We start from the raw sequence: 19,095 nt of genomic DNA, 5'->3' as shown, positions 1-19,095 counted from the left end.
CGCGATCTCCCATGGTTGTGTCCTGGTGCCACCACTAGTGCAGGCTTTGTAAAGTGGTTTTGAAGTGGTGCAGGCTTCGTAGAAGATGCAGTTAGTGAAGGAAGAAGAAGAAAATATATTTTTGTTTTTTAATTTTTTTTAATATAATTTCAAAACGGCATAAGAGAGGTTTAAAATTGAGAGAGAATGATGATTTCTGTAATTGAATTTCGAACTTTGCCCTTTTTGTATTTGAATTTCGAACTTTGCCCTTTTTGTATTTGAATTTTCACTCTTTTAATTTAATTTTTTAATTTAAATTTAAAATAATAGACTTCACCCACGTTTCTAATGACACGTGTGGTAAAACAACACTGTCAGCATGTCAGGTGACACAATACTTAACGCCGTCTGATCAATTTGACGAAAAGACCTTATTTGATTCAATTTTACAAAAATAAGGACCCAATTGAGACGCTAGAGAAGAAAGGGTCTTATTTGAGATTCTGGACGAAAATAGGGACCTATTGAGACATTAAAAAAAATGTAATGACTAATAGAATAAGTAAATATTTATAATATTTTAGAGGATCAATAATAAGTGGGACATAAATAAGTGTAAAAAACATTATTATTTGTTGTGAGGCTACGAACAAAGGTAAAGTTTATTGTAAATTGTGTCATGTGAGATACTTTGAAAAATTATACATTCCACACTCCAAATATATTATTATGCTTAGGTTAATAGCATGTGTAAAATTTGTATGAAATATTAATATTTTTAAAATTTGGAAAATTGGTATTTATGATAATATAAATAAAATATAGTTTATAATAAACTAAATTCAATTAATATATTTGTTAATTTGTTATTATATTTTAAGTTTATTTTATTTGTTGTTATAGTATCGTGTTCACGTAAACTTCTAAATAATGTGATAACAGAGAAAGTATACTAACTCAATATTATTTTTTATTCTCATACTCACAAGATATTATTTATTGACTTGACTATCAGAGTACCAGTGCGTGGACTTAGATTAATATGACAAAATTGTGATAAGAATATTTGGTGTCCACTGTGAAGATAAAATTTATTGAACTTTTACATTTTATACTATCATCACCTTGGGTAAAAGATATTTAATCACAATCAATAACCATCTTGCTCGTAGTATCATCAACATTTATGATCAAAATTTTGCAAAGCATTTAAGGAGTGTTAGTTTCATACTCCATCTATTTTCTACATTAATTTTTTTTTATGATGAGTATTTTATTAAAAAAATTGTGGATATATAATTGTGTCAATCAAAGTTTGCAATCAAATACCAACCACTCGTGAAGCTTTTAAACCAATTTGTGCACTGATCAAAGTTCAAAAGGCAATTGCAACTTTAAAACTACAAATTCTCCTCTCTCATCAAAACTTGGAGTTCTCCAACAAGAACGCGATAGTTTGGCTGTTGAGAGCATAATACACCATCTTGGAGATGAAGTTGTGATGAAACTCAAAATGATAATAACTTATAAATCAATCTCAACCACAAAATCCTAGATGTATAAGAATGTTGAATAAATGATCAACCTTGTGCAAAAGGTACCAGAAAAAACTAGGGTGAAAAAAAGATGAAGACCGAGCGATATTCTATGGTAGAGTATTAACATTATTGAGGATTTCTAAAGAAAATTTGTATAAAGGGACTGGGGAAAATTTTGTCTAAGAAGGGGGGATTGAGGAAAACTTTGTCTGAAAAGGTTTTTTAACTTTATTTACTGTGACTCACTTCTCTCTTAGAAGTCTATTTAGAAAATCTTCAACAATATTTCTCTATAAAAAACTTATATACATCTCATAACTAGTAATTTTGTTAGTATTAGAATCAACTTACACCATTTTTCATTCAAAGTCAAAATTTTTACCAAAATCATCTTAAAAAAAAGAAATTACTCATTATTAGTACTTGACAAAACAACACTTTGACAAAAAAACATAACAACTTCATACATAAAATACAAGAAGATGTAACAAAGCAAAATGTTACTCAATTATACAACATGATAGTAAAAGAATGAGCTTATTCTCGAAAAAAAAAATATAAACTTGAAATTACTCATAATGCCACTTCGTCTAATGTTTTCCCGCTAAAAGTGCAGGAAGAAAACATAATTTGTAGGAAAAAAATCCTCGGAATTTTTTTATGTCTCACTATAACATTTATAAATGCCACTATGACATTTTTCTAATGTAAGCACAAAACGAGCTTTATATATAGAAAAACATTTGTTTTGTTAGATTAATTCACTCACCCTTTATATGCATCGATGAGATTAGACACCATTTAAAGAATGAGTTGTTGGTTACAGACAAGTGTGCTTATTTTTTCTAATCGACTTGAAAGCATTGAGTTGTAGACAACGTGTTGATGCATTTGAAAAGTTTTCATAGAGTGGTGGAGAATTATTGCTCGAGCATAACAGTAAATGAGTTTTAGGTATCTTGAAAAAGGTATTGTAAATGTGGAATTTGTTGAAATTGGAAAATTAAGCAAAACTTTAAAGAAGTTGATTTTGATCATGTCTGAAGAAGATGATATTAATGATGTATTACAACTTTCATTGCATATGTTTTGTAGGTCTTGTACATAAATAAATTATAAGAATTAAAGTATACTGCACAACCTAACCACTGGTGGAAAAATAACGTTCTGACTCCATCCACGGGCCGCTTGCTCTGACAATCTTCACACAGAAACCCTAACTCATAGATAGGGGCACCATCACGTTCTCAGTTGTAACACTTCATTCAGCATTTCCTTTCTCGCAATAAACACTCTCATTTTCATATATTCACTCATGTAACCATATACTTTATTTTAAAAGGTAAAAATAATTTTAAAAAATGTTTTAATTTTGTAATTTTATAATTTGTTATGAAAACATGGGGTGTGTGTCAACTTATATTTTATAATAACAAAAAGCAATAAAATTATTATTATAATTTAAAAGTAAATGCAACTATTTTTTTAAATTTTATTATAAATAATTTTTGTTTATTTTGTAAATATTTTTCTATTGTAGACATTTATTTTAATTTAATAGAACGCTTAAGTTAAAAAACGATTAAATAAAAAAAGTGATATCATCACTTGTAGTAATTTATATACAAGGAAAATCTCATTTATTAATGTTATAGATAAATAAATACTTTCAAATAAGGCTTACATAACTTCTTTTCCAAACAACAGCTATAATACTTGTTTTGAGAAAAATGAGTATCTATGTTTTTAATCATTACATAATAATTTATCTTTATTTCAAAACTAATTAAATAATTATTTTTAAACTGAAAGTTAATGATTGTATATTTTTAATATTTAAATTATATAATAAAACTTGTTTTTAAATTATTTTCATTTTAAATTTTACTATTTTAAGTCAGATAAATATTTATTTATATTTTATTTTATTTGAAGTCAGACGTTACTTTATCGTATAGATATTATTATATTTATTAAATAAATTCAAATTTTATTTTAAAAAGTAAATATTTAAAATTATTATATTATTAATCTATATTTTTTATAAGATTAAAAATTATTAATTTAAATGAAATTCAATAATATTATGAGTGTTAATTTAAAAATAATTTCAAAAATATTTGATATAAAACTAAATTTTAATATAAATACCAGTAAAATATTTATATAAATAATAAATTTGATTTTAATTTTGGAAAAAATATTATTATTTTATTTTAGAAAAAAATTGAGATAGAATTAATTCATTTTAATTTAATAATTTTAATTAAAAGTGAAATAGACAAGAAAACACATACAATATAACAAATAATTACGAAACAATGACATATTTTCACTATTTCAAAAGAATTATTTTTTTATATTGCGTTTCACGTTTCATAATGGTTAACTATTAAATAATTCTTAGTTATTAAAAGTTAATCATAATTAGCGCATACGTCTTTTCGCTAGTTCAAAAGAATTATTTTTTTATCACTGTGTTTCACGTTACATAATTTTTAGTTATTAAAAATTAATCATAATTAGAAAAAGAAAGTAATTTGTTTCTTCACGTGTAAAAGAAGCCCTTAAATTATAACATTAAACACACCTATATAAATAAAAAATAAAGGAATAAAAGCCGTAGAAAAGTGTCACCGTCCATGGAAAGAAACCTGTTGACATGCTTTCCAGAACTAACCAGAAACGAGCACACTTCTTCCCTTGGCTATACACGAAAATCCACTGTCTATTCTCAACCATTTACCCTTTCCATTCCTCTTAATTACACCTTTTGCCACTCCCTTCCTTCTATTTCTTCTATAAATGTTTATTATCTTTCTCTCTTCCCGCCTCTTGTAATGTAACAAGAAAATGTCCTCCGTCCAATTCCGTTACGCTCTCTCTCCTCTTTGTCCCACGCTTCCGCCTCCTCGCAGGCCAATATTTTCTCGCACCTTTCCTCCTCGTTTTCTCGGAAAATTGCGCGTTTTCTCGACCGCGCGGAGGAGGCGAGTTCCTTCAATCTGCTGCTCCTCAAAAACTGGTTCCCAGCTTCAGCGGGTTTCTGTTCCTGAGGACGATGATCGGCCTCCGTTCGATATCAATCTTGCGGTTATTCTCGCTGGTTTCGCTTTCGAAGCATACACAACTCCACCTGTACGTGTTCTTTTTGTTCTTTTCTGTAGAAAATAGAAGAAACTTTCGGGAATAGTGAAGCTGTGCTAATAGTTCATAATTGCAGTGCTAGAAGAGTTTCTTTTATCTTTTTTTTTTTGGCTAAGGCTAAGATTATATTGATAGATCTTATTGTATATTTTATATTTATATATTGTTATAATAATATTAATAATATTGAATATAATAATATTAATATTAATTATAATTGTGATAATTGGTCATTTGATTACGTGTTTATGTTAATTTAATTGGAGCATACTAAGAACAGTATGATTAATATCGCCTTGATTTATTCTTTAGGCAATATTGAAGTCATTTTGGGATGGCAAGAGTGCCATTTTAAAATCTCATTTTTAACGTTAAAAGAATGTAAACAGTTAATATTTTCTCAAGGTATTAAAAAAATCATCAAACTTGTAGTAGGCAATTGTGATTGAATAACAGTGTATAATTGTCTTACACTATATTTACGTAATCTATTTTCTAATAAAATTTCAGGATTGAGATTGATTTTTAATTACAATTATAAAATTTTAGTGACTGATTTGGTAGTATTTTTTTAAATTTTTCTTATCATTTTATCATTGCTGTACAATTTTAATATCAATGGAAATACAATTTTTTCTAATATATATTTTTTACTAATTCTTTTAGTATCAAATTAGTCCATACACTCTTACACAAATTTGGATATAAGGGACCAAAAGGTGACTACTACCAAATAGGCATAGCTGAGAATGCTCAATTCATTAATTTTCAGAATGCATAGTAGGGAGAATATATAACCGACACAAACAATCACAACTCACCATTAGACCAAGGGAATCTACCCTCCAGAAGGTAAAAGTTGTACAATAATGTTATAAACTTAATACAGCTTAGCAGGTTTCTAGTCCCTTCTAAAAGACAGGGGAGATCATAGGGAAAACAGTTATAAGGTTATACTAGGCTATTGCCAATTCACGATAACAAATAATTCTTCTTCTATTTTCTCAATCAGATCTTTAACATTTTGTTCACTTGAATGGATTTGGGAGAGAGTGATTGAATGAATTTGAAGGTAAATTTTTTGTTGTTTATTTGAGTGAATTTGGAGGTAAGTGAGAGTGGATTTGGAAGTAAATTTTTTTAATCTGTTATATCAATCAAATCCTACACTAATTCTCACAAACTTTACTTCCAAATTCACTCTCACTTACCTCCAAATCCACTCAAATAAACAAAAAAAAAATTACCTTCAAATCCTCTCAAATCTATTCAATCACTCTTTCCCAAATCCATTCAAGTGAACAAAGGCTACAAGATTTAAAAATCTAATTGTTGGTTGTCCACGAAATCCGGAAACAGAAAGTAGAATCTGTAAAAGTTATTTCGTAAAAGCATGTGTCCATTGCAACTAGCTTTTGTTGTAGTGCCTTCTAGTGATCCTCTTTTCCTTCCCACAGAGTCAAATATAATCCTTGAAATTGTTAGGCCTTTCTGGTAACAATCACACTGTTACAGAAGAAAGTAGAAAAAGGAAGTAATCACTCACATTTGTATTATTTGTCAATGAAAGCAAAATACAGAAGGATAACAAATCCCACTGCACTGAGCTAGGCTCCTATAAAACAGCCCAAGCAATTCCTCCTCCTCTCCTTCAGGAAAAAAGGGCCTCCTTAGCTGTCCTTTCTCCCTCCATGATTGATTTTCTCCCACAAAATAGTATACTCTCTCCTCTAACTGTCCTACCCATTAGTTATGTCACCTCAGTCATCCAATTCTTCTTTATAACATATACTCTTCCCCATCGTGTCTTGCTCCCTTCGTGGACTAGCGGTTCTCAAGCCCACTTATTCTTTGGAAAGTAGTGTGGAGCTCATCTAGTTCTCCCAGTTGTTATCTTGGGGTGAGATGACGATCCAGTAAACAAGAACAAGCTTGGTGGGAGGAGAAGTGGGGAGGTCAATCTTGGAGTCAAGGATTGAAAGAGGCTGAAGTAAAGGATGAATATCAACAATAGTAGAGGGGAGCAAGTCTTTGATGCAATTCTAGTACGGAACAATGAAACACAAGGTCTATTATGGATGAGCTATATATTCACTTGAAAGAAAATGAGGTCCTAATGTATGGTATATTCTATGAAAGAAGCAGGTCCTGAGTGATTTGTTGAAACAAAGAAAAGAAAGTAGGACTGTGTTCAAGGGTCATTGTATAAAGATGGTGGAGAACGAATTTCTATAGCATGAAGAAGACCCGATCAAGAAGTGATAAAGCCATTCCAAAACGTCCATTGGGACTAACTTAATGCAGGTCTGTCCATGTTGAAAGAGGCGATGATACATTCATTGCTTGGAGTACACTTATAGTCTAAGAATTGGTTGGTTTTAGAAAATCCACCCCAGGGGATCATTACCATCAAAATGTAGAACTTCCAACCCGATTGGAGGGTGGTGGGATATTGAGGAAGAATTGGTTTATAAAGAGGTAGTGGAGTAGGTGGTGCGGGTGTCTAAATGGTTTAGAATGCCTTAACCTTCAGAGTTAGGTCATAATGTGTGGGTATGGGTAGATTGTGTTTGTGTAAGATGTTGGATAGTATCCTCCAAATGGTTAGTGACAATTTTTTTATGTTTTGCTCTGGCCTGATAGGTTGGACTAGTGGATAGGGAAAATATTCTAAGAGTATACTAAGATATTGCTAATTCAAGGCAAAAGATAATTCTCCTCCATTTCTCATTTCTCAATCAAATGTTTAATGTATTTATAAATCCAATGATTGTTGGTCGGTGAAATCCGAAAACAGAAAATAGAATATGTGAAAGATATTTCATATAAGCATGTGGCTGTTGCAACTATGTTTTGTTCTAGTACCTATTGTCTATTTCTCAGCATGCAGAGTCAAATAGTCCTCGAAAATGGCTGGGCCTTTTGGTGATTATCTTTAGTCTGATGGGTTGCGCTATGTTACTACTAGAAGAAGCATAGGAAATTATAACAATTGTCCATCTTATTCCATGAGCTTTAGAGAAAGAATTTTTGTTGCTTGAAATTGATAATATCCGTTAGTTTGACAATTTGATTACTAATGGTAATTGCGGACAGTCACTTTAGACCTCAACTTAGGCATGTGTTATTCAATTTGGTACTTGATTTTGTTGGTTGTCAATTAATTTGATCTCTAATGTAGTTAGGTAATGTTGTTAATTGAAAGACTAAATTTCAGGAATTATTTTTATATATTTTACTCTTCTTCTGTTGTGAAAAATAAGCTAATATAAAATTATTAGTAAGTTTATAACATATGGTTTAATTATAGACTTTGAAATGAAAACAGAAATAGATAAATATGTATGCTAATTATATGATTCTTGCTATCTCTTCATGATATTATGAGTTGAATGGAATAAATCGATCACTGTTACAATGAAAATAATGGTTTCTTTTAATGATATTTCCAAACTCCTTTTCAAACCTTTTCTTTTTCTCCCCATTACAATATGTTGCAGGAAAATATAGGCAGGAGGGAAGTTGATGCTGCTGGTTGCAAGACAGTCTACCTTTCTGAGTATGATTCATTTGCATTCCTAAGTTTCATGGTTGCACATGCAGCCGCTGTTCTTTTTGTCAGAATTCCTTGATGTATACTACAATTAATATTTTCTTGTACAGTTTTAATTAATTACATAACTAGAAAAAAATTAATTTCATAATTAGGAGGATAGATAGGATGAGTGATAGGCTGACATTATATTTTATATTTATTGTACATGCTCATCGGTCCTGAATTGTAGGGATATATTATATCCATCATAAATCAGGATTTTCAGTTTTTATGTCTATGTATTCTTTTGAAGAGCAATTTATCCTCCACGAATAAAACCAGAAATAGCTTTTTGACACTTTTATTACTTGACTATATCAAATGCATTTTTTATATAGTCTTTTGGTGAGAAATGACTTATATTCATATGATAGAACCCCCTTGCATGTATTAGCAAAATTGAGGAACACATGCAAAATTACTCCCCTAATATTTCATAGGGATGGACTCAAGCCCTTACAAAATATAACTAATACACCCCTCTCAAACCAAAACATAGAAATCATATATACCAAGCTTGTAACGTATATAGTCAATCATAGGGCCCTACAATGATTTGGTGAAGATACTTGCTAGTTGATAATTAAAATTAACAAATTGAGTGCTAATGTCTCTATGTAAAATCTTTTCTTGGTGAAGTGATAGTATATTTGAATATGTTTGGTCGTCTTGTGAAATAATAAACTTGAGGCAATATGAATAGCAACTTGTTTATCACAAATGAGAATCATCTTGTAACTTTCCAAATCTTAGTTCTTTAAGAGGCTATTTGAGTCAAATAAGCTTACAAGAGGCAGAAGCCATATTTTTGTTCTCTACTTTTTTTGTTCGATCTTGCCAGTAAACTCTACTTCTTATTTGGATGTGGATCACTTGTTAGTAGGTGCAGCTTTTCAATCTGCATCTGAGTACCCTACAACTTGAGTATGATTATTGTATAGGGGCTTCTTTAATGTACTTAAGAACGTGAATGGATTTAATTCCAATTTCTTGCACATGATGCATTAAGAAACTGATTGAACACACAAAGCACAAAGGAGATATCAAGATTAGTTTCCAACCAGTCTCGTGTATCTCTCAAGATTTGAAGGTGGCTCTTCCTAACATATTAGTAGTTTAACATTGGGATCTATAGTTGTGTCAATGGGTTTGGAATTCGTTAGCCTCCAATCTCCTCTAAAATATTTGTTAAACTTATGATTATTATTGTATTGTACTACTTCTCTAAACTTGTTTTTTGGGTATATGCACATAGCATAACTCGTTGAGTCTTATAGGATATAACTTTTCCTTGTAATGTACTCTTTCCTACTTCATTAATAGAAAATATACATTAGCTGAGTATGTAAATCAATGTTTTTTAATCACATTCAAATTCAAGTTGGTATTAAGAGCCATGTAGCTGGACCACCACTTTCTGTTGTCTCCATTTGTTGTTTGTTGTTGCCATTTTGTTTGGTGAAGTCAAGGTTAGGTGTGTCTTAAGGAGTATGACTCAAATTTGGTGGTTGCGTGATGCCTTACCATGTAGTGGTCCTTGTCAACCTTGCATTAGGTGTGTGCGCGCGCGTCCAAGGTGCTCCACGTCCTAGTGTCAGAATGACAAATGTTTGTTGTTGTTTATCTTGTTGTGTCTTTTGAGCATGTTCCTACCCTTGTCTTCTTGGTTCAATGCACTTATATAGCTAGTCAAGGTTGTCTCCTCATGCATTTGGGTCTTTCCCTCTCTTCACAAATTTGTTTATGGCTTTGTCTTTGGAATAACTTACACTACATTTGCTCCTTTTTTTATTCTACTCCTACTATTAGCACTACAACTAAATTGGACCTAGACAAACTACTTTTCTTGGTCCACATCTATGGAGTTATGGTTCCTTAGTTAAAAATACCAGATCTTTATAAAAAGGAAGTTAGTGCTCTTTCGAATGAAGATAAACCTCTATGGAAGAAATTGGACTTCCAGTTTTGTGTTGTTTTGGGGTATTCAATTGAATGAGTTGTCCTATAAATATTTTAGATGCTTTAAGACATGTTTTTTTTTGGAAAAAACGCATACAAAATTGACCTTTAAGGTGAGATTTGCAGTCTGATAGGATATAGGGCGAGAGGATATAATGGGTAATGGGTTTAGGATAGAAGAAAGAGGAATTGTATAAATAGTACTTTGTTATGTTGTTAGAGGGGAGTTTTTGGAATTGGATTGTACAGATAGGCACTTTTGGGTCCTGTGAGGGAGGTTATGCTCCCAACCATTCTTTGTAAAGAGAATTCTATTGCTGTGAATAATAGAACTCATTCTTTCTTTACTGTTTCTACCTTCTGTTATTGTTCATAGTTAGGTTTCATACTCAGAAACCTAACAAATTGGTCCGATCTGCCGGATCCAATTAAAGGCAGAGCAAGACGGTGGGCAAGCTACCGCTTCGGAGAATAGAATCGAAGGGAGGATAAGCGTGAGGGAAGGAAGAGACAATACCTTGGAGAAGAGGACCGACAAAAGGAGCATGGCAGAATGGAAAAGAAATATGCAAGAAATATCGCAAGCAATGGCCGTGATGCGTCAAGACTTACAAGAAATCATGCAAATATTGGGTGGACGAAACAGGAACCAGGATGGACACTCAAATGGGAGCCAAGTGTCCGTTGATGAGGACAGGAGGGACACGCGAGAAGAAAACAATGGTGGAAGAAAAGTTGAACATCATGAGAGGCAATACAGTGGGAGGAAGCAAGCGGAATTACCCATCTTCGAGGGGACTCGACCCATTGAATTGGATCAATCGCGCTAAGAAGTTCTTCGAACTTCAAGTGGTGACGGAGGAAGAAAAGGTGCGTCTGACGCACATTAGTATGAAGGGAAGTGCAGGGTATTGGTTCAGATTCTGGAAGGCGAAAACCATGAACCTTTCTTGGGATGGTTTGAAGGAAGCCTTGGTGATAAGGTTTGGAACCATTGTTAAGCGTTTGACGACATCGAAACAGACGGGGATGCTGGATGAGTATGTACAAGACTTCAAGATATTGGCGGGTCGAACGAAGAGAGTGCTGGACGAGCAGCTATTAAGATATTTTCTTGCGGGATTGCAAGAGGACATCTGGAATCAAGTTTGACCGCATGACCCACATGAATTAATGGTGGCGATGCGGATCGCAAGGGATGTTGAGGAGTTCCAGGGAGGCGCAAAGGTGGGGAACGGGGGCGGGATAGAAGACCAGTCGTCTTGGGGACGAACGAGCAGTGAGGTGACACGGTCCGAGACCAATCACTATAACCTAGGCTGATCGAGAGTTGTTGAGCCGACCGATCAGGAGTCGTCGAGCGGTCCGAGGCTAATCACCCAGGCAGATCGGGAGCCGCCGAGAGTGTGGGGTCAGTACTGAACGCCCAGAATCTGCCTTACTCAGAATTCCTGAAACGGAGAGAGGAGGGAAGGTGTTTCAGGTGTGGGGGAGGATTTGCCACCACCCTAGCCTCCTGACTTGAATTAGAGGGCATAAACAGTGGGTTCCTTTCATATGGTAACACGATGATGAAGAGGAGCCATGAGATCAAGCTTCCTGATTCCAACCTTGAGGACAAGGTTGTTTTGTAGTGGGGTGTAATGATAGGATATAGGATGAGAGGATATAACGGGTAATGGGTTTAGGATAGAAGAAAGAGGAATTGTATAAATAGTACTCTGTTATGTTGTCAAAGGGGAGTTTTTGGAATTGGATAGTACAGATAGGCACTTTTGAGTCTTGTGTGGGAGGTTATGCTCCCAACCAAGGAGGTTATGCTCCCAACCATTCTTTGTAAAGAGAATTCTATTGCTGTGAATAATAGAACTCATTCTTTCTTTACTATTTCTACCTACTGTTAGTGTTCATAGTTAGGTTTCATACTCAGGAACCTAACACACTCACTTATATACTGTAATTTTGTCTTATCTATAGTTAATATGGGATCTTCAACACACATCGCTCACGTTTAGGCATATGCATCTTGAGTATGGGAGTAAACATTAATGGGTGGTTCGGACAAATAGCACAATAGGCCCAACAAATAACAAACTACAAATTTCACTAGATAGGCATTAGGCATCAAATGACTCTTATACGATCTTAGGAAGTAGACTTTAAGCCTAAATCAACCTTACAAAACCAATTTATAAGGTGAGGTTTGCATTTTCCCATATACTCTTAAAGGCTAATTTAATCCTACAAACAGGCTTGTAAGATGAGATTTGCACCCACTTATATATATTGTAAATTCATTTTATCTTTGCTAATGACATTCAACGTCTCTTTGATGTGAATCAAAGAGTATCCTCTCTTAGAAAATTGGCATTAGTGATCATTGGGTCCATGGGAAGGCACAAATTTTTTATTAGGCTCTAAATACTATGTAGAAATAAATGGTATGTATTCATGTAAAAGAATCCCCTTTTATGTATTTAAAAAATTGAGGAACATATATACACATCATACATAACACAACATAGGCATGGGTCCAAGTCCATATATAAAATATATCTATAATGTATCTAACAAATTTGATGGTGTCACTTGATCCTATGTTGTTGCCCTTATCTAATCAAACAAGGCTTGTTGTTGTTGTTGTTGCAGTAGTATTATTTTTACAAGATTTCCTTAGAATAATGGCATGTTTAACAACATTATTTTGGGTATCTGCAGGGAATTTGTTCATGAAATTTATGATGGTCAACTCTTTATAAAGTTGAAAAAAGGGTTCAATTTTCCTGCCATGGATCCCTGGGTTGGTTATTTTATTTCTTTTAAATTACCAACCTAATTATAGTTCTCTAATGATATGAAATGTGTACTACATTTTACTTCGACTTGTATCTGACAATCATCCCTGTTGCCCCCAAATTTTTAGTTAATTCATACAACCGCTTATTGCTATAATTTCTATTAATTATTTATATTGGTTATTTTGGTGTCATCCAGGGAACAAGTGACCCATATGTTGTCATACAACTGGATTCTCAGACCGCTAAAAGCGGTATCAAATGGGGGTGAGCATTTATCACATTTCTGTTTTTTCTTCATTTCACTTATTCAAAGGCCACCATCTCATGGTTAAGAGTCCATGTTACATTGCATAGTTTGTGCTATGTGACTGTTTTGACTTTTCTTTAAAAAATCTTTCATATTGTCCCTGGAAGCATTTCCCTAAGTTTGAAGTATCTTGGATTATCATTTTCTTTCAAATTTGTATATTGGCTAAATGTATACAAGAATAACATGCAGGGACCATTTGTTTTTAATTCATAAAATCCCACTGAGTACTTGTCTTCCACTTCCTTTGCTAAAATTTAATGTCTTAACTTCAGCTGTATCTTTGTATAATGTTTTCCAATTAGATTGGGCTCATTTATGTAAAATTAATTGATTGGGTTCATTTATGTAAAATTTAATGTCTTAACTTCAGCTGTATCTTTGTATAATGTTTTCCAATTAGATTGGGTTCATTTATGTAAAATTAATTGATGGCAGGACAAAAGAGCCAACATGGAATGAGGAGTTTACATTTAATATCAAGCAGCCTCCAAACCAATCTTTACAGGTTAACAAGCATGATCACTCTTTCTCACTTACATCTATTCGCAGATACATATTCAATGGAAGGTAGCATTGCAAGATTTTGATAGAACAGGACATCCTTCTATTAAAATCGCATACCAGAGAAAAAAATAAGAAAAATTAAATTTTTAATAGTTGGGTCAGCTGTCTAGTAGAGTAAAGACTACTAATAGAGGAAGTTTGTTAGTACTAAGAGGAAAATTGAATAGTTCTGTGGGAAGGGTTCAGGTTCCTTGAAATACCTGGGATTTGTTCAATTGAGAACTGTTTGGATGAGAAGTTCTTTAAGATCAATAAAAATATTCTTGTGGTTATTGTTCTAAATCCAAATCTGTTTGTTTTGGGGAGAAGTTGTGTTTGGTAGACGACAAAGCACCAACGTTTTTTTGGTATAGGGTGATGGGTTATGCTTGGTGAATAAATGGAGGCAACTATGGTGGCATTAAAAAGTGATGCACTAAGGTGGTTTCAGTGTTGGGAATCTTGCAACCCAAATACGGGTTTGGAAAAATTCAAGGTGGCATTAATGGAGGATTTCAACCTGTGTCGAGTAATCCCTTCTAGTCATCATGAGCTTTGAAGCAAGATAATTTGGTGAAGAATATGTTACTAAGTTTGAGAAATATGTTGGTTCTGTTCAAGGTTTGGGAGAAAACAATTGCTGGAAAGTTTTATGAATGGGTCGAAAGAAGACGTGAGAGCAAAATTCAGACAATCTTTCTTAAGAAAAAGAGAAAAAGAAAGCAAATCCTTTGCTTTTTACCAAGTCCTGCACCGACAGTTCTTTTAGTAGATCTATATCAACCAAGATTCTTGGAAAGTGACCATATATTTGTTGATAGAAGCAGCATCAATACAGATAAGAACACCTACTCCAGTTGCAATGGTATCAAATAGACATCAAGGATTTATGTTCCAAGATCTTGCTAAAACAATCATTCTCAAGTCCTCTTGAGATTTGAATTTGGATTAAAAAGTCACGTCCAAGGAATATCGTGTGTGTTACGTACCTGAGTACGTAAACTAGCCAAACACAACCACTCACACTCTCACAGATAATGAACAATGATAAATAGCTGAATAAACCTCTTTATTAAATGGAAATAACTGTATCAAGGAAAACAAACAATAACTGAGAGCAGGATCTTCTTACCTGAGAGCATAACCTCTCTTTACAAAACTCACTAATCAAAAGTATACTCTTAACCCTAGGTTTCTCCTTTATTTGTACTAATTAATTCCCTCCCAAAAAGGTAAAGAATAATATAAAATAACACTATTTATTATAATTATCTGATAAGAATATCTCTAGCCTTATTTACTATATTTAATTTATACGTAATAATATACTAAGATATGGCTCTATTACTCTAATTATTCTCTGTTGAATATCTTCTCAAAATATTTCTCTTATCACTTTATTTAATTTCCCACCCATCCTAATTGGCAATTAGGATGCTTTCTCATGGCCTGGTCGTCCTCTATCGTCTATCGCTCGGCCAACTAGCTCCCCGCCTTCTACCGTTCGGCCTAGTCGTCCTTCCTCGTCTATCGCTCGGCCAACTAGCTTCCCGCCTTCTACCGTTTGGTCCCCCTCTCTTTCCCTCCTATACTTTCTTCTCTTATACACTTTCCAGCCCCTAACATTACCCGCCTTCTACCGTTTGGTCCCCCTCTCTCTCCCTCTCTCTCTCCCTCTCTCTATCCCTAACATTACTACCTCAGTTTGACCATCGAATTCAGGATGATAGGTTGTGCTCATCTTTAGTTGAGTTCCCTGCAATTTAAACAACTCTTTCCAAAAAATACTCAGAAACAGTGGATCCCTATCACTCACGATAGATATTGGTACCCTATGCAACCGGACAATCTCCTTTACAAACACCTCAACTATGGTGCGGGCGGAATAGGGATGTTTCAGTGGTATGAAATGTCCATATTTGCTGAGGCGGTCCACTACTACCAGCACCGCATCATACCCGTGGGACTTCGGCAACTTCACAATAAAATCCATACTTATCTCCTCCCAAACGGTGTTGGGTATGGGTAAAGGTTGCAGCAATCCCTGCAGAGAGGATGACAAATATTTATGCTGTTGGCATACCAGGCAGCTTGCAACAAAGTCAGTCACGACTTTCTTCATTCCTATCCAGTAAAGAGATTGTGCTACCTTGCGATAAGTCCGATAGACCCCTGAGTGACCTCCGGTTTGAGTTGTATGAAACTCTGCCATCAACTTAGGCACCCAGGCCGAGCGGGCTGAAATCACCAGCCTCCCCTTATAGTGTGTAACCGATCGTGTTCTAGAGTAAACGAGGGATGTTAGTTGGGGTCGTTTCTTAAGTCTTCTATCACTTTCCGTAACGCTTCATCCGCTTCAACCTCCTCCAGAATCTCCCCGAAATCTTGCCAATAAGGTCTGGCCACAATCCTCAATTCCTTTTCCTCCTCCAGGTCCTCCTCCTCCTTCTGGGATAGGGCGTTTGCTACCCTGTTGGTGACTCCTGACTTGTACACAATCTCAAAGTCATACCTTAGGAGCTTCGCAATCCAATTCTGCTGATTCTGAGTGGTGATGTGATGCTCCAATAGGTATTTCAGGCTCCTTTGATCAGTGTGGACCACAAATTTTTGACCCAAGAGATAGGGCCTCCAGTGTTGTATGGACAGGACCAACGCCATCAATTCCTTCTCATATACAACCTTACTCAACGACCCCTCCGATAACGCCTTGCTGAAGAAAGCAATGGGCCTCTTCCCTTGGGTGAGAACCGCTCCCATCCCTCTTCCTGATCCATCACACTCAATATGGAACAGTTGGTCAAAGTCCGGCAGAACCAGTACTGGTGCAGTGGTAATGGCCTTCTTTAATCTTGACATGGCTTCCTCCGCTTGCTTGGTCCATGTAAACTACCCTTTTTTAAGATCGGTCAAAGGTTTGGCAATTTTCCCATAATCCTTCACAAATCGCCTATAGTACCCTGTCAGGCCCAGAAATCCCCTCAAAGCCTTCACCGTCTTGGGCTTCTCCCAATCTACCACAACCCTTACTTTGTCCTGATCCATTTCTACACCCCTCTATGATATTCGATGACCTAGATAGCCTATCTGAGTTTTGCCAAACTCACATTTTTTGCTGTTGGCCACCCATCTGTTCTTCTCGAGCCTTCCTGGCACTAAATCAACATGCTCTAAGTGCTGCTTCCAGGATCGGCTATATACCAATATATCATCAAAAAACACGAGTACGAATTTCCTTAGATAAGGCTGCATCAGGCTGTTCATCGCACTCTGAAAGCTGGCTGGCGTGTTGGTGAGACCGAACGGCATCACCATGAATTCGTAACGACCTTGGTGAGTCCGAAAGGCTGTTTTCTCTATGTCCCCCTCTCCCATCCGAATTTGAGTGTAGTTGGACTTCAAATCCACCTTCGAAAAATACTTGGCCCCTCTCAATTCATCTAACAGTTCCTTTATCAGCGGGATGGGAAATTTATCAGGTACCGTTGCCCGGTTAACGGCTCTATAATCCACACAAAATCTCCAGCTGCCATGCTTCTTCTTCACTAGTATTACCGGACTCGAATATGGACTGGTGCTTGGCCTTATGACCCCAATTTTTAGCATCTCGGCCACCTGCTTTTCAATCTCCCCCTTTATCACATGGGGGTAACGGTACGACCTTACATTCACTGGATCCGTACCCTCTTTTAATGGAATCTGATGAACCATGCCCTTGTCTGGAGGCAGTCCGCTAGGCTCGTGAAATACCCTCGCGTGCTGATTCAGAATCTGATCCATTGCATGATTCTGCTTCTTCGTCAGCTGCTGACCGAACAGTCCTTCTCCTTGACCGAACGGTTTTCTTCCCTCGTCCTTTTCTGTCTCCCCAAGCTCCCACACCAACATCCAGGCCTCCACTTCTTTCATTTTGAACAATGCTTCGGGTTCCACCAATCTCCGAGTTAAAGTAGGATCTCCTTTGATCGTCACCTTCCTCCCTTCTTGACCTTCGTCCTTTCTGGACAACAATGGCCAGGACCGAACGGTTCCCCACACCTGAAACACCTCCCTTCTTCCCTTCGTTTAACATACTCTGCATAAGGTAAATCCCGCACGTTCCTTCCTTTGTTGTTCAAAGACGATCGATCCACTTCTCTCCCTGGTGTCCCTTCCTTTCCTCCTGTCCGCCCCCTCTCTGTGACTCTCGTTCGGTTTTGATTGTGCCGACTGGGTTCCGTCCTCGTCACTGAACCGTTTGGTTTCCCCTACGTTTGGCTCTTGATCATGATTCCACCTCCAGCCTTCGCACCACCTTGGAACTCTTCCACGTCCTTTGCCAGTCTCATAACGTCCATCAACTCCCGCGGATCAAGTAACCTGAGTTGATTACGGATCCCCTCCTGCAACCCTGCCATAAAGTACCCCATTAGTTGTGCGTCGGGTATTGTTTCCGTTTGGCCGACCAAGACTTCAAAATCTTTGATGTATTCCTCCACGGTTCCTGATTGTTTACAGGCCGCCAGTCTCTCGAAGACGGTTCCCCGGTTTCTTCCTCCAAAACGGATCACCATTGACTCCTTTAATCCTGCCCACGAACGGTTCTTGGCCTTCTCCCTCCAGAATCTGACCCAGTGTCCCACGATTCCCTCCATGCTGATATAACTAGGCGCAACTTTTCTTCCTCCGATACTCCTTGCAGCTCAAAGAATTTGTTCGCTCTATTGATCCAATTCAACGGATCACTTCCTTCAAAAATGGGTAAATCTACCCTTTTCCTCCAATTCGGCTGCTCCTCTCGGTGCCCACCATCTAGCCTGTCGTCATCTCTCTCGCCCTCCTCCTCCTTTCTCCCGTTGACAGACCCCTGACTTCCATCTGAGTTTCCTTCATGCCGTCGACCTCGCTCTCCCATCACCTTCACTAGTTCCTGCACTGCTGCCTCCAATCCTCCCATGGAGATTTCTATGACCTCCAGTTTCCCTTCAATTGCATTTACTCTTCCCTCCATGATGTCTTTCCTCCTCTCAATAGGATTCGGCAGGTCGGACCAATTGTTACGTAAATAGCTGAATAATGGTAAATTGCTCCAATCCTCACTCTCTCACAGACAATGAACAATGGTAAATAGCTGAATAAACCTCTTTATTAAATGGACATAACTGTATCAAGGAAAAGAAACAATAACTGGGAGCAAGATCTCCGTCAGTTACCTGAGAGCATAACCTCTCTTTACAAAACTCA

At 35.9% G+C, this 19,095-nt stretch overlaps 1 protein-coding gene across 1 annotated transcript in view; it reads left to right on the top strand.

The window, feature by feature from the left end:
* The first annotated feature begins 4,187 nt into the window (after positions 1-4,187).
* Positions 4,188-19,095, top strand: part of LOC124841048 (putative triglyceride lipase) — a 52,778-nt gene continuing 37,870 nt past the window's right edge. Inside the window, exons 1-5 of the mRNA XM_088092434.1 lie at positions 4,188-4,658; positions 8,168-8,226; positions 12,940-13,021; positions 13,216-13,283; positions 13,765-13,834. Coding sequence (XP_087948560.1) covers positions 4,374-4,658; positions 8,168-8,226; positions 12,940-13,021; positions 13,216-13,283; positions 13,765-13,834 — 564 coding nt within the window. The 5' untranslated portion in view covers positions 4,188-4,373. The remainder of the gene's footprint in view (positions 4,659-8,167; positions 8,227-12,939; positions 13,022-13,215; positions 13,284-13,764; positions 13,835-19,095) is intronic.

Source organism: Vigna umbellata, chromosome 6, assembly GCF_029865625.1.
Source record: "Vigna umbellata cultivar VRB3 chromosome 6, Vumbellata_1.0, whole genome shotgun sequence".
In the NCBI taxonomy this organism is placed as follows: domain Eukaryota; kingdom Viridiplantae; phylum Streptophyta; class Magnoliopsida; order Fabales; family Fabaceae; genus Vigna; species Vigna umbellata.
This window is presented reverse-complemented; position numbering and strand designations above follow the sequence as displayed.